Below are 15,285 nucleotides of genomic sequence, written 5' to 3'. Positions count from 1 at the left end.
ATGAGCCCAAACTCATTTATGAAAAGTTTCATAGTAAGAAGTTTTTAACAAAAAATGCTCAAAACCGTCCCTTATTACCCCGTTTGATGGTATATATAGCACGCGGTGACCGGTCGGCAGTTTTTCGCCTCTGTTGAACACTTGCACCTGCTCTCACTGCAAACCTATCTCCTACAGTTTTCAAGCTACAGAATTAGGAGAAATTAACTAGACTCCTGCGTCCCGAAATAATTTTCTCGAAATGAACCGGGACAGACGAAACGAGACGAGAAAATTCCGGGAAAAAAATAACGGGGCAGAGAGTAAAATTTGTCCCGGAATAAACGTATGAACCGAGACAAGACTTCTGTCCCGGACTTTAAAACTCGTGTCCCGGTAAATTATGAACCGGGATGAGACAGACAGATTTGAAACGAGACATAACAAGACGAGACTAGATTTGTCTTAATTATTTAAGACAAAACAAGTTTTTCGATTATGATACGAATAAGTTCGAAAACATGGGTTGAAGAATGAAAAGTTAGCCCTTTATTGCTACTAATAGGGCCATAGACAGTTACCAGTTAAATTGAGTTAATTGCAGATTTAGCAAAATTTGTCTGACTAACTGACATGGCAGTTAATTAGTGGTCCGACAAACACCGCAAACCTGTCGATGTATGCATGGCTGAGTATTGAGTAAAAAATGTTACTCTTAAGTCTTAACTAAGGCTTTAATGGCACTTATGGGAACCGTACGAATATGAGTCAAGTTTATTACGCGTTCGGAACGAGTTCAGGTGCCATGGAGCGCATAGGGAGTAGGGACGCAGTGTCTAGATTAGTCGGCCAATTAGTAGACAGTGGAGTGGAGTCCTGGTAAGATATTCCTAATAATACTAAAGCTAGTATTAGATTATCTCTGCCTTTAGTAAAATTTTGTGCTACGCCTTCAGGAAATCTTCACAATTGCGCAGTTTTCTGAATTGTTATCAAACACTTGGACTTGTTTAACGTTATTTAGAAAGGATACACATGGATATTTCGAGTTCTTTTTTGAAGATCTTACTATTATATTTTCCAACTTAAATTTTGTTGTATTTTAAAATTTTGTTGATATTTCTTTCCAAACTTTTTGTTGAAGGAGATTACTTAAGGCAAGATCGATGAATCTGATTCTGTGATTGAGCTAGAGGCAAATCAAAGTCTGTCCAGTCAGCCGATGTCACAGCTACAGCTAGTATGGCCTCCTCCAAACCATCATAGAACACAATTTTTGAAAAAAAAAACATGTTTTTCCATTTCACTTGCCTGTAAAGATAAGTACCATATTAAACCACAACATGTATTCGTAGCAAAAATCATTTCAATTGCCGAGCTCCAATCAGAATAGTGAAAGGATACGTCTCAAGTTATATAAATGCAGAGGTGGGCAGTAGCGCGCTACATGTAGAGGCCGCTACAATTTCAGTAGCAGTAGCTCAATCGACAATTCTACGGAGTAGCGGTAGCGGTATCGGTAGCGCCTGCTACATATTTAAGTAGCGATACGAGGTTTTGCCGCTACAGCGCTTCCGCTATTGGCTATAAATTCCGGGAAATTTTAAGGTACCTATTTGAACCGGGATGTCTCGTCTCGTCTCGGTATCGTCCCGGAATTCCTACGGAGGGCTGAAAATTGTCCCGGTTTTTATTGCGAACCGGGACAGAGCCTGTTGTCTCGTCTCGTCTCAGATAAAAAAAATACCAAACGCAGGAGTCTAAAATTAACTAAATTAACTGTTACCAATGTTAACAGTTAATAGTTAACAGTTAACAATTACTAACAGTTAACAGTGTTAACAGTTAACATTTAACAGTGTTAACAGTTAACTGTTAATTGTTAACCATTTGATTTGAAAAGAAAAGATCTAGAGAATGGTCATATCTTTTTTGTAATTTTGTTATAGTTTGGATAGATATAGTTTATATTTTGCAAAAAATAGGGGGAAGTCGAGTGCTAAATAGTTGTGTGTGTAAAGATAAGATTTTAGCTGCCTGTAAGTTCGTTCTAAATTAGTTAACCTTAATTATAAATTTATTTTTTGCAGGTTCCAATGTATATATATGCTTATATTTGAATTCAACTATTCTGTTTCAGATTTATCATTGGTAATTTGGCTAAATTTACTTACAAAATGTGGTCTTTTATTGGTAAGATAACTGTTGCTTACATCATCTTCAAGTTCCTTCTATCTGTTTGCAAAGGCATATATTCATCACTTGTTGCACCTGTACTGCGACTTCATATCAACTTCCAGAAGACAGGAAAATGGGCAGGTTTGTTGCTTAAAATAACTTAGCTTCTCCTATTATTCTTAACATTACAGATAAATGGAAATGTTAAGAAATACCATTGAAAACAGATTCTTACATGTATTTTGTGTCACATGCATCAATATGTTTCAGCTCATTAATGACATAATGGTTGTCACAGCACTCAATTTGCCACCTTTCAATAAAAATATTGATCCTGGACAGAAATAAATTTTTGTTGTTAGCAGGCTAGACAAATTTTACAGGCATTTAAAATACTCTCACAGTAGGTATTTGTATTCATTTTATTTATAATATTTATTATTTCTCTTGGAAGGTAGCACCTGAGTACATTGATATACACTTATTTTGTAATTTTTTAGAAGCATCAATTGTGGACAAAAATTATTATATGTAAAATTGTTGATTCAAGAAAAAATTTAGATTTGGATATGATGTAGGTATGGTTTTCCTAAGGCATCACATGTCCAGCAAAAGAAGGATATTTGCATAGTTAAGAAGAGATAATTTTAAGCTAACTAATAAGTTTTTCACCTTTAAATCATCCCTGGGTTGCTTATATATAACCTTTTCTTATTATTAAACTTCACTGATGAATGTTTTTCTTCTTGGTATATCGTGATAATTTTTTTTTGCAGTTGTCACTGGAGCAACTGATGGCATTGGGAAAGCATATGCTTTTGAGGTAATTTTTACAGCAATATGTATTCGCATGGCAAAATTTCAACATGTATTTCAATATGCAATATGTATTTGCATGGAAATTAGAAGCTCGGTTCAGATACTTATTCCACATTCAATGTCCATGAATTAAAATATATTATAATTTTCTGCAAAAATAGCAGAAGCTTGTGTGCACTGCAAGCTTATGTGTGCACACAAGTATAACAATAGTGAAAATACAATTAGGCAAATTATGTTCAATGAAATCTGTTTGTGATCTATTTGCATTCAATGAGAAACGACAAATTCTAAAATGAATATCAAGCTGATTCAGAAATTTGTTTCCCAGTTTAATTTCACTAGCCATTTTGTGCAGCTTGTTATATCAATCACAAATAATCTGTTACCATTTCTTAGAGTTGTTAAAATTCTTTTTAATCATTGACTGTTTCCTCACGTATGCCAGGAATCTTGTTTATAAATATATTTGTCAGTTTCATATTGCATTTTATTTGCAGTTGGCCAAACGAGGACTGGATATTGTGCTCATCAGCAGAACCCCTTCCAAGTTAGAGGTCGTTGCTAAGGAAATCAGTACGTGATAATGTTTATATCATTGATTTTATTATAGATTAACTATACATGAATTTGAAAGGAAAGAAAATGTTAAGTAAATAATTAATATTTTCATTGAAAAAGTTTCAAGTATGAGCTACCTACTTCATTAATTCTTTCTCTTTATTTGGCAACTTAGGTTGTAATTTCTCTGGTATGAATTTAGTCATTTGATGGATTATGCCAATATTCTTGAAGTTTTGAAATGATTTATTATGTTTCTTTCTTTAAAATATTTTAAATCAAAATGAATAATACTCACACCAAAATTCTGAGTAATTCTATTAATATATTTTTAGTTTGCTTTAGTTTTTTTGTATTTTTTAAATTGCTGATTAGAACAATATTTTAGAATCTTAGTTGGAACAACAACCAAACAACTGCATGCTGAATTAAACTCTGGAAGGCAGTTAAATGGTTAAATGTAAATTTTAAGATGAAGGCGATTGGCGATTATCAGCATCAGTGTGTTGATGGGTACGGTAGGTACTGCAGTATATTATTAGTATATGATAACTCCTTTTAAAATTACCTTGAAATTTTGTCTAAAACTTGGTAAACTTTAATTTACTCTGGTTGAATTGTTTGGTTTGTACCACCAAGGCCAGAGTACAGTAGTCTCATTTCAAGCGTATTAATGACCCATTTTGAAGATGTTATCAATTCTACAAAAATTTCTGCATCATATTTTAAAAAATTGGAATTTCCCAGAATCTTCATACCCTGTGGAGACAAAGATAATAGCTGCTGACTACACTCGCTTGGACATCTATGATGACATTGCTAGGGAACTCAGAGGCTTGGACATCGGTGTTCTGGTCAACAATGTTGGCATGAGCTACGACTATCCTGAGTATCTTGTTAAAGTGCCTGATGCAGCCAAGTGAGTGGGGGGGGCCACTCTATTATAACTCAATAGTTTAACTTATGTGATCTACTTCTCTACGTATCAACTCATTGAAGGAATAAAACATGGTTTCATTTGAGATGAAATCATGGATATTTATTATTTGTGAAACATTAAAATGATTTTTTTGTGTACGATAATAAAGTCTTTAAATATTCTTGGGTGAGCAATATTGTCTCCCTTTGCTTGATAGAAGTGAAACTACAAGTGTTATGTTTCTTTGTAATTTAGTGATAATTTTGTGATCATGTGTTATAAAATGTACGATATGTTATGTTCTCTCTTGTGTTATTTTCATTTATTGCTGAATTCATGGTAACTGCCAAGACTCCTAATGTCATAATTAGTTCTAGGGTTTTAACAATCTACGACTGAAATCTGAATGCTTGTTATTGAAGACAATACCTGATGACGGTTGTTATTCGTAGCTACATGACATCCCTGGTGAACATCAACGTGATGTCAGTGGTTCGTATGACCCTCATCGTCCTGCCGGGGATGGTGGAGAGGAAGAGAGGCGCCATTGTTAACGTCTCTTCTCTGTCTGCCGCTGTGGCAGCTCCTCTCCTCACCGTCTACTCTGCTTCTAAGGTAATTAATACGAGCTTTTGTCTCTTGACTTGCTATCAAATCTTACATACATTTTGTTCAGTCAATGTTGGCATGAGCTACAACTATCCCGAGTATTAGCTGTCTTTATTTCCCATGCTTTCTGTACTGCTTTAAACGTCACATTTGAACGTTTAAAGGAAAGCTCTCAGTTATTTTTTGAGCGTAAGACCTAATAACCGCCATGTTGCATAAATAATTAAGGCATTGCTCCGACTTTGCAGAGTTTTTTCGTGTTGATTTGAACACAAGGGGTAAAACGTGAGGATTTGGTCGAGCTCTAAACTTCTTCTTGCTGGTTGGGATGAAATGAACACGGAGTTAATTTTTATTGAATTTTGATGATCTAGTAGTGCACAGTAGTCTTCATAAAAGGGCACACAAGTTCTGTTTCGTGGCAGATACTTATAATTTTTAGTGAGCACGAGCCATAGTAGATACTTGCACATACGCCCGGTTTAACCAAATGCTCCATGAGTCAGTTAGGCTTGTTGATATTTTCACAACTATGGTGGTGTCTTACCAGCATCTGGCTGTATGAATTTGACCCAAAAACTTTTGTACTCCCAATCACCACTATTTATGACACCCGAGGAATAATTAACGTATCGTCAAAAGCTGTGCCTCGCCTACAAACAATAATTTTGCTTTATACACATTTAAATTCATAATTTAATAATAAAGTAATACTATTATCAGAGGTTTAAAAGTTTTTTTGGCTGTTGGCAACATCTTCAAGTTGAAGTTATTATTAAGTCTTGACGAAAATCTGTTAGCGCCAGCCACGTTACCCACCTAGAAGCTCCCGTCGGCTCGCATGACCAATCACGATTGTCCGGCAAGACGATTAGCCACACAATATGGCACTTCTTACTTAATGTAATGTAATTAGTATCAATGTAAAATGCAATTCCTTTTTTATGAAAATTATTTAGAAAGATTCTAATACTAATCTAAAGTGTAGTAAACAAAAGAAAATTTGACTTCAGTACAACAACAGTTCTTTTAAATGGCAGGAAATAAGCAAGTTATTTTCTGCAGACGTTCGTTGAGAGCTTCAGCGCGGGGCTAGAGCGGGAGGTTCGTGACGCAGGCGTGACGGTGCAGTGTCTCCTGCCAGGCTTTGTGGTCTCCAAGCTGTCAAAAATAAACCGTCCTAACTTCCAGGTGCAGAATACTGACACGCTTGAGACGTGATTATTCATGTTTAACCATTATATTTCATTATTATTGAAACTTCCATGCATTGTATTCAATTAATTTAGTTCAATTTTGTGCTTAATTTTACACATTAGGGAATACAAACTGTGCCTTGATATTTGGTGGCAAAAGATAAAATATCAGTAAGACTTTACGGGGAGGTAGATGAGTCGAGGTGCTTATTTTTGGCTTCACAATAATAATCTTATTGGAAACATTGTGTAATTTATCCAGTTACTATCAAATAATTGCTAGTTTTTGTCAATGAAGTCACAAGTTTATTTTAGCAAAACAATACAGTCATGGTGAGAAATATTTATGTGATCTATCTAAGTTTGGTAAAGTACTTTAATACTTAATAAAATGCACACAATTTTGTAATCTCTAGAATATTATTTTGACTCATATCAGTAAATTTGCCGGAGTTTACAGTTGCACATTTATACTTATCATGACCCATTTGTTTGCTTGAATGAGTGAAGGTACCGACGCCGGAAAATTACGTGAAGCAAGCGATCGGCACCTTGGGCGTCGAGTCCCGCACGGCTGGCTATGCAGTCCACAAAATCATCGTAAGCTTCGCTATTTAATTAATAACTTGCTTCACTCACCGCAGTATGAGGTTCTTAGGATATGAACATAGTGTTTATGTCTATATTTCGTTTTAATGTCTTTGAAGAAAATAATTATGGCATCGAAGCTATTATTAACCGTTTGCTATTAGAAGACCTTTTAATATTGGTAGTATTATACAGTGTTAGGAAGCTTCAATGATGAATTTGATAATTTTAAATTAGGTTAAAGTATCTACTATTTAAATAGTATCATAGTTGGTGTATGTTTATTTTTGATGTATGCTATCTGAGGTGCAAGTATTGGAATTCGATGACCTATAGCAGTGTTGTAGGTTGTGGGGCTAACACCAAGTGCCTGTCATTCCTTGTGGCGTACCCCATGTTTCTATCATGCTACACACACGCAAGTTTCTGTACTGCTTCACACACACAAGTTTCTGTACTGCTTCACACACACAAGTTTCTGTGCTGCTTCACACACACAAGTTTCTGTACTGCTTCACACACACAAGTTTCTGTGCTGCTTCACACACATATGCAATGTTTCACACACATAAGTTTATGCAATGTTTCACACGGCAGGTGTACCTGGTGGAGCGTCTGCCCACGGCGTTCATCCAGCTGATGGTGACCAAGGAGCTGCAGGGCATCAGAAGCAAGGTCCTCAAGCGCCGCGAGCGAGAAGCTAAACAAAACTAGACGCTCCGCAGACTTGCTGGGAGACTGCGCTTGCCGTCCTCTGCTGCCTGCAGATGTCTTGTGGGCTACAAAAGAAATAATATTCGGGTGGCTTCTGGTAGATTTGATTAGATAAAAATCAGCCGACCCTGGTGTGTGGAGGAGTTTGTTGTTTGTTTCTTTAATTTATATTTTCATACGTATCTTGTACCATTTTTGTTACATCTTTTTTAGAGTTGAGGTAGAGTTGACCAACACTTCGAGGGCTGTTATTTCTCTCTGGAATTCTTCTGGAATCTTATAATTTATTATAAAATTCTTTTCAATGCCGGGACCAGTGACATATTTTTCTACAATTCTCAGAATAGAAAGACGGATAAAGTCACAAATTTATACTTTCACGAGATCTGGCTCAAAGAACTTAGTAAGCCATTGAGTGTTATGAGCAACCATAGTTATCTTTAATTCGGGTTGGTTTCTGTGTTTGCTTAAGACTACTGTTGTAATGGTGTTGATGCTCTCATATATTAATATTTATGTTCGTCAAACTAAGTTGATATTTCTCCAAAATCGTTCGAGTTGTACTTTTGGCTCAATAACGTCTGCTTTAAGTTGTAATTATCACACAGGTTATTTAGTTTTATGACTTGAATATGTGTGAATTTTGTGCCGCATTACTTAAGAAATAAATAAAGTAACATTTTTAGGTTTTCGTAATTGTGATCGTGTCTCTTGACATGAAGTTATTTCGGATATTTTTGACCCCATCTTGAGATCGACTGCATTTCCGCGGTCGTAAGCTACAAGTCTAACGTGGCAAATATAACTGCATTTTACCTTTAGAAGAACAATATTCATGACTTACCTCGTTTATTTTTGATAAAAACTGGGATGGACTGTTGTTGATTAATTTTAATTCATTTTAGCGCATTTTCTCATTTATGGAAAAATGCCCTATTGTGCTCGTCATGTCCGTCTGACAGCGACTTAACGTTTTCGTCGACTAGAAAATCGCTCTGTCACTCACTGCAGTGAGTACTGAGTTATATTTTTCTATTGTTGCGAAGCGGCCTTCAACTAAATTTCTATAGTATAGTTTACACATTTCTATCTTCCTACTAAGAAGTTACCAAGTTTTCATCATTTTTGAACCCTTCAGTCAAGCGGCCATTTCGACATGATCCAACCTTAGCTTTCCACAGCACAGTTTTTCATTTCAATGGAGTTGCTCACCAGTCTATATAGACTATATATATAATCAGACATGCGGTGAAACTTTCACCTCTTTCGTAGAAAATGTTCAGGAATCAATTGGGAATATCTTCTTGTTATTACGACGTCCTAATTTGTTATAGCCGAGAATTTTTGTTTGGGATTGTTGAAAAAAGGCTTATTACGATAGAAATGCCATTTACATGTCTTGTTTGGTGCTTAATGACTTTAGTTTGTGATTAAACAATTACGTTCCGGGATTTATGCTTTGATGTCTGTTACGTTCACAGGAGTACAGGTTTAGTATTGGGTCCACAACGTACTAAAAGATTTAATACTTTAGTTTTATCTTAGCTGACAAGTCGCTTTTTTTGTATAATTAGTTCAGTAATTGCCTTACTTTTGAAAAAGTTAGTAATATTAGGCATTTCTTGCTAATTTTTGCTGTTGGTTGATAAATTTTCAATGTTTTTATCAAAGAGAAACTTACATTTCGCTTTTTTTTCGCTTGAAAATTTCCCTCAGGGGGGACTTCTGACGGGTGTCTGTGCGCGTCAGAAGTCCTATGGGATTTCGCGTTCCTAGGGGGATTGTTCCTGAGCACCCCACCGCTGAGCTCGCGGTGTCTGACTGCAGGTCTCAGTTGTGGGGTTAAGTTATTATGTAGGTAGGATTCCTTACATTCCCCTTCTCTGTCTCTCTCGTGCGGGCGGCCGACGTCCCGTGTAAGCGAACTCTTGTTCGAGTGTCTTCGTTTCTGTTGATTTTCACCTGTCCCTCCTTGTCACTTCGTCTCTTTGAGATGCTAACGCTGCTTCCTTCGAGCCAGCTTCAGCGGGCTGGACATCTGAGACCTTCCGCTCCTTGTGGGTGATGAATAATTGAGACTTTCCATCTCTATGGTGATGTTCATCTTGACTTTCGGTGCGAGATAGCTAAATAGCTGAAGCGCTAGTAAACATTTGGCCACTAAACTAACTAACTCTCTTGAAAATTAGTTCAAATTTAAAATTTTGTCTATTTAGTGCCATACAACATTGCATGCATTGTGCTCTAATTACTAATTATACATATGAAGCCTATTAGTTACCCATAGAAAATGGGGTAAAGTGAAAAAATTTTTAGTATAGTGAAACCACGCCCAACTAATTAAATTACTATGTAATTTAAGATTACTCTTTTTTTTCGATGTTGCTTAGATCAAATTTTGCAATTTTAAATTTTTTTTACCAGATTTATATACATCAAATGATTATTGGCGCGTTACAAAAATGTGTTGGGCTATGGCTGAAAGAAGCTAAAAGTAATGGTGTGCTTGTAATAAGTACACATAATAATTGTGTGCTTGTCATAAGTTCACCACCGACTGCTGCCATAAGACACATATAATAAAGATCATGTTCGGAATATATTATGTTAAAGCGCGTAGTTTATGTTTTAGTGGTTAATAATAATGACTGATTCCTTATCTTGTTCAACTTGAACTGTTTTCCGCTTCAGTGTTTTTGTATCAAGTTATTTCGCTCGTGTGTTTTTATATTGTTATTTCGTTTTTTTCTTGATGTTGACGTAAAATGCTTTGCTATATTTCTTTTAGTGTGAGGTAGTTCCGGTCTCTCTTTACTGTTAACATTTTTATGTTAAGCGCAGCTCGTTTACGAAGAGTTGGTATATAAATGGTATTTGGGATTATGGAAATACATGTGGTTTTGGGTTACTTATTTTATTTATATTCACTCGTCCGTAATTCGTGATCAAACGTATCGTAGTCTTGTTGTATGACGGTGTCTCTTATCGAATTTATAAAAAAGTTGTAGGTATACGCATAAACTCCTGCTTTGGCCTATATACATAATACAGGGTAAGCTCGAAATGTTGAGAATTTTGAACGGTACGTTCCTTCTTTCTACATTTTCCCTACTGAAATTGAAAAATATAGTTTGGGTAATAGAAAAATAAAAACACGGTTATCGAAGCAGGTATTTCAAATTTTAATTATAAAAATGTCATACATGAACATGGGGCATGTAACGTAGTGGTAAGAGAGATGCTGTCGGTGCTGGAAGTCTGAAGACTTGTGCTGCTGACGGTATCCTGGCTTCCTATAATGCGTACGTCATTAGGCCGGATGTAAGTGAGAGAATTTTCGTTTAGTTGCTCCACAGATTCATATTCTTTTACATATCAATGGTATGATGATGGTATCCATCTAACTTTGCTATTGCACTCAGCTGATTGGATCAGAAATGATAGATAATTTAAGAATTTATTAAAAATAAGTCTGCTTTCCACCAAAGCCTGAGACTGTATAATGTGTACATATAAATTTTACTCGCACCGATCAGATAAAAATAGTTCATAAAATAAAATGTTGATAGGACATGAACCAGGAAATTGCAATTTTTCTTCTAATCGACAGTACGCGATAGATTAACTTAAGAAATATTCGTTACGGCATCCTTAGGAGGAGGGAAGATTCCGTATTTTGGTCACCTGAACTTGAATGTCGCCGCACTACTAAGGATGGTGGTAAGTTCGATACAAAACAAAGATAATGTATTCCGAATATCTCTGCGTCACCTGCAATGTGTCCAATATGACACTTGAATGCCGCGAGAAATAAGAGGAAACGATAATGGCCGCAACATGCTGGCTGTCTTAGTAGAGAATAGAATGCAATCAAATTTCTAAAGCTCTTTTAAAAATTGTTTTTATAATGCATTATTGTTAGTAAGTGAAAGCCCTCGGTAAGAATGCCAATAATTCCACCAATTTCTGCAGAAAATAATAACCGAGCTAAATGTAATTTATAACAACTGACTCAAGTTTGAAGACGAGCATGAAAGTGATTCCTGTTGTCCGTGTGTGCGAACGGAATTTCTGTCTTGGTAGAAGAAATGCATTCAGTGTGTAGTAATGAGTTGCAGAGTTGAAGCGGAGCTTGATGTGGCCTAACCTACAATCGTTTTAACAATATTGGTGCTAGGAAAATACTTTGCACGTGCTTTAATTAACATAATATTCTCAGTAATAATTAACGTAATATTATCAGTATAAGAGCCAGTCAAATAACTTCCACTCTTTTCATAACAACACTGCCAGTCGAACTAGTGCACCGAATATCGGCAGAATTACTACGAGTAACGTTTTACATGCTGGTTTTCTTTTATACAGAAAACATACAGAAGTCAAATGTTTTTTACGATCGATATGATATGAATTTGGATACTACCTTTGTTTTCGCATTGATTCCATCAGACAATCAATTTTTTGTACCGGAACTACGAGCGCATTGCACCACTGAAGATTTATCAATTAAAAATTTGTGGAAATATATTAATAAGGTTTGATTATAAATCTTGAGTAGTAATAACAGATCGCTTATAGAAACGATACCTGAAATAATTGCTAATTATTTTAAAAACGGTCGGGGTTGTTCTGAATCCCTTTTGGTTTAATTAATTTGTAATAGATGGTAAATTAGGTTCCTCAATTTGGTACTAAAAAGCTTGAAAAACGAGAGAGCTACCTCTTAAGTATTAATATAGGAAGTTACTTGAAGAATATTGACATTGTTGCTGTTGTTAGTAAACTTTTTGTTTGCTAATATTACAGAAATCGAAGAGAAATGAAACGGCAAACATAAAATCTAAAATACAATATTGCTCTAATTATTTCAAATGAATTATTACCTTCTACTGTATTGAAGTTGATATGAAAAGTTCTGAAATTTTAAAGAATACATGCGAATTTATAATCTTTTTGAGATGATGCATTAGCTCGTCATTCAATTTAGTGGTCCAGTAAACCGTTTACATTTTTACGAGTGAATAAAATGTATAAACTTTAATACCGAATAAAGTGAAAATGCAGCACAAAATCCTACATAGTCAAAATGAATTTAATAATGAGGAAAATTATGATAGCTAACGCTGGTCGAGGCAAGATGTTAATTTTAATTATAAGACGGATACTATATTCCTCAGCCGTTTAGCAGTCAGAAAAAGTCGGTGAAAAAGATGAAATGGCAAAGAAAATACTCTACCATAGGTGCCTAATTTCATGTCATTATAATTGTGTTTCATTTATATAAATAGATTTAAGTATATATGCATTTTACAAAACTAGCAATCAACAATGTAACAAACATCACACAGCTATAGTCCTAGCGCTTTACCTAGTTTAATTTAAATATTCCTGCTGTTCATAGGTTTTTTAAACATTGGAAAAGCCTTAAGAATTACACAATTAAAGTATAGTAATTGTTCATTTTTCTCTCTGAATTGTACATTTTTGGAGAAGCACCTAAATGTAGATTTACTGCATAATTCCTTGTTGTTCTCATTTCATGTGAATAGTAACGTACTTCTCAAAGATTTCGAAAACTGGCAGCAATCTAAGAAAAAAATAATAATTTCGTTCATCACGTAACTTTTTTGCATTAAAGAAATTAAATAATGGGAGCTTCAACAAGATATGTGTTAAGTAAGTAACCGTTCTTAAGCGATAACCCGACATAAGCTTGCAATCAAAGCTCGTGAAGTCGATCACCAACTATCAAAATAACTAGCGAATGATGTTCACAATTGTTAGCTATCTACAATATAGTATATAACAATTTCACACGAGTAGCATAGAACATCGGATAAGCGTAGTTGCAATTTTGAGAGCTAAGTCGATGCATTTGCGCGCGTTGTCAATTTTTGAAACGGTAATGTCAGACTCACTAGCATTCACATTGCATTGTCAGTCCAGCCATTTATTACGCGGCTGAAGTGTTTTGATTTAGATTGGACGTGAAATGATAAAACTCATTTCATTCAGCGTCCTGCACGAGTTTTAACATTTCTTGTATAGCTCTTAGAGTCTCGAATAATACTAACTGCTGATAGTTGCGCTTTTGGTAAAAAGTAAACGCGCACGCTCTGCTCTGTTCCTCACGTTAAATGAACAAAATACATTTCCATTATAATTATTGTCAAAGAAGTTTAAAACAAGATGCCCACGACGTTTTCAATATTTTAAAGGGGCATAGATTTTAATTATATTCAATTTTATATTCCCATTTGAAATCACCATATCTGTTACTTGTTTTTTAGGATATTATTAGCCAAATAGAACATAGAAATTTGTTTAATTTATAATCTAGTGTTTTTTCCTGAGCATCATGCAGATAAAAATATATACGTCACATTGTATAATCATAAGACTGACTTTACGTGTCGACTTCACCTTATTCTTTGCTACATTGAAGTTTGTTAAGAATACATAGAACAATAAATGAAACGCTACACGACTAGGCTGCTCCGGAACGGAGCCACGGGCAACGCAACGATCAATTCACCATAGCTAAATAACTTCCTTATATTAAGAGTGATAACTAACAGTGCCTATAACAGAACTCATGCTAATTAAACTCGTGATAAGTATATGTTTCTATTATGCTTTCACTTCGTTATGTTCATGTTACACTTCCAAGACACCAACACATGTCGTCATATCTTTATTCTAGCGCATCACTTGCAGTTTTACTGAAGCCCATTGATGACATAGAAGGCAGATGGTCCCTTCGAATCTATTCAGATCTATGATTGAAAAATTTCGCAAGTGAACTTGTCCTTTCCTTGGTAAATAATCAGCTATTGGAACATCTAAACGAAGATTTCGATACGATGACTGCGAGTTAGCAGATTCAAATAATCAGAATTGTCCATAGCGCGAATTGAGTGAACACAACATTACCATAGGGCAAATTGTCAATTCATCGTTTAATTACAATGACACTAACTCTGCTGGAATCTTCAAGAACCAAATGCGGATATTTTTGCAATTATTCTTGGCAAAAGTTCTACTGAAACTAATAATTGTAATTATGCCTCTCAATAAATAATTGGCCGAAAAAATTGCGTCCCGGTCGTGAACATTTTGATCAGTTATACGTTGTCCGTAATTTCGAAGCCTTGGTGTTCAAAAATCGACTTCTTCATTGATCTCGATGCCGAAAATGTTCTGCCTGACCCCATTTCTCAGACGTTGATAAGTAATTCAACGCTATCTACCTGCTAAGCGAAAAGTGTAGAATTTAAAAGCTTTAACTATAAGCAAGGCAGTCATTATTCTACAGTTGGCCTTTAGAATTGGTCCAGGATTTAATAGGCTGTTACTATTCTACAAATTATTCACTTCGAGCTCACGTATCAACAATTTAAAATTCTAACTAACAATTGTGAATAATTGAACGTTAGGAATAAACTGATGTGTATTATGGTGGATGAATTTACGAGATGCTTGACCAGAGGTGGCAAGGATATTCGAAGACCAGATACGATTGTTCAAATTAATTAGTTTCTTTAACGATTTAAACTTTATACGCGCGAAAATATTGAGAGCCCCATTACTGTCAGCGATTCCGAGCATAGCATTTCAACCAATTTTACAATTTAACTGCACCAGCATATTTCTAGCAATCCTATTAAAGATAATCAACCTTTCTCAAGAAGACGATGAACTTCCTCAGTAGAGGCTGGCGCA

At 35.3% G+C, this 15,285-nt stretch overlaps 1 protein-coding gene across 1 annotated transcript; it reads left to right on the top strand.

Moving 5' to 3' along the window:
- The first annotated feature begins 2,067 nt into the window (after positions 1-2,067).
- LOC108671318 (very-long-chain 3-oxoacyl-CoA reductase) lies at positions 2,068-8,027 on the top strand. The gene is made up of 8 exons (XM_018158839.2): positions 2,068-2,298; positions 2,934-2,980; positions 3,477-3,552; positions 4,285-4,456; positions 4,909-5,071; positions 6,131-6,256; positions 6,772-6,861; positions 7,447-8,027. The coding sequence occupies exons 1-8, from the start codon at positions 2,157-2,159 to the stop codon at positions 7,561-7,563; spliced, it is 933 nt and encodes a 310-aa protein (XP_018014328.1). The 5' UTR covers positions 2,068-2,156; the 3' UTR covers positions 7,564-8,027.
- Positions 8,028-15,285: the final 7,258 nt, after the last annotated feature.

The sequence above is a fragment of the Hyalella azteca genome, unplaced genomic scaffold, assembly GCF_000764305.2.
Source record: "Hyalella azteca isolate HAZT.00-mixed unplaced genomic scaffold, Hazt_2.0.2 contig2444, whole genome shotgun sequence".
NCBI classification, from domain to species: Eukaryota; Metazoa; Arthropoda; class Malacostraca; order Amphipoda; family Hyalellidae; genus Hyalella; species Hyalella azteca.
Note: the sequence above shows the minus strand (reverse complement) of the source record. Positions and strands in the feature narration are given on the sequence as shown.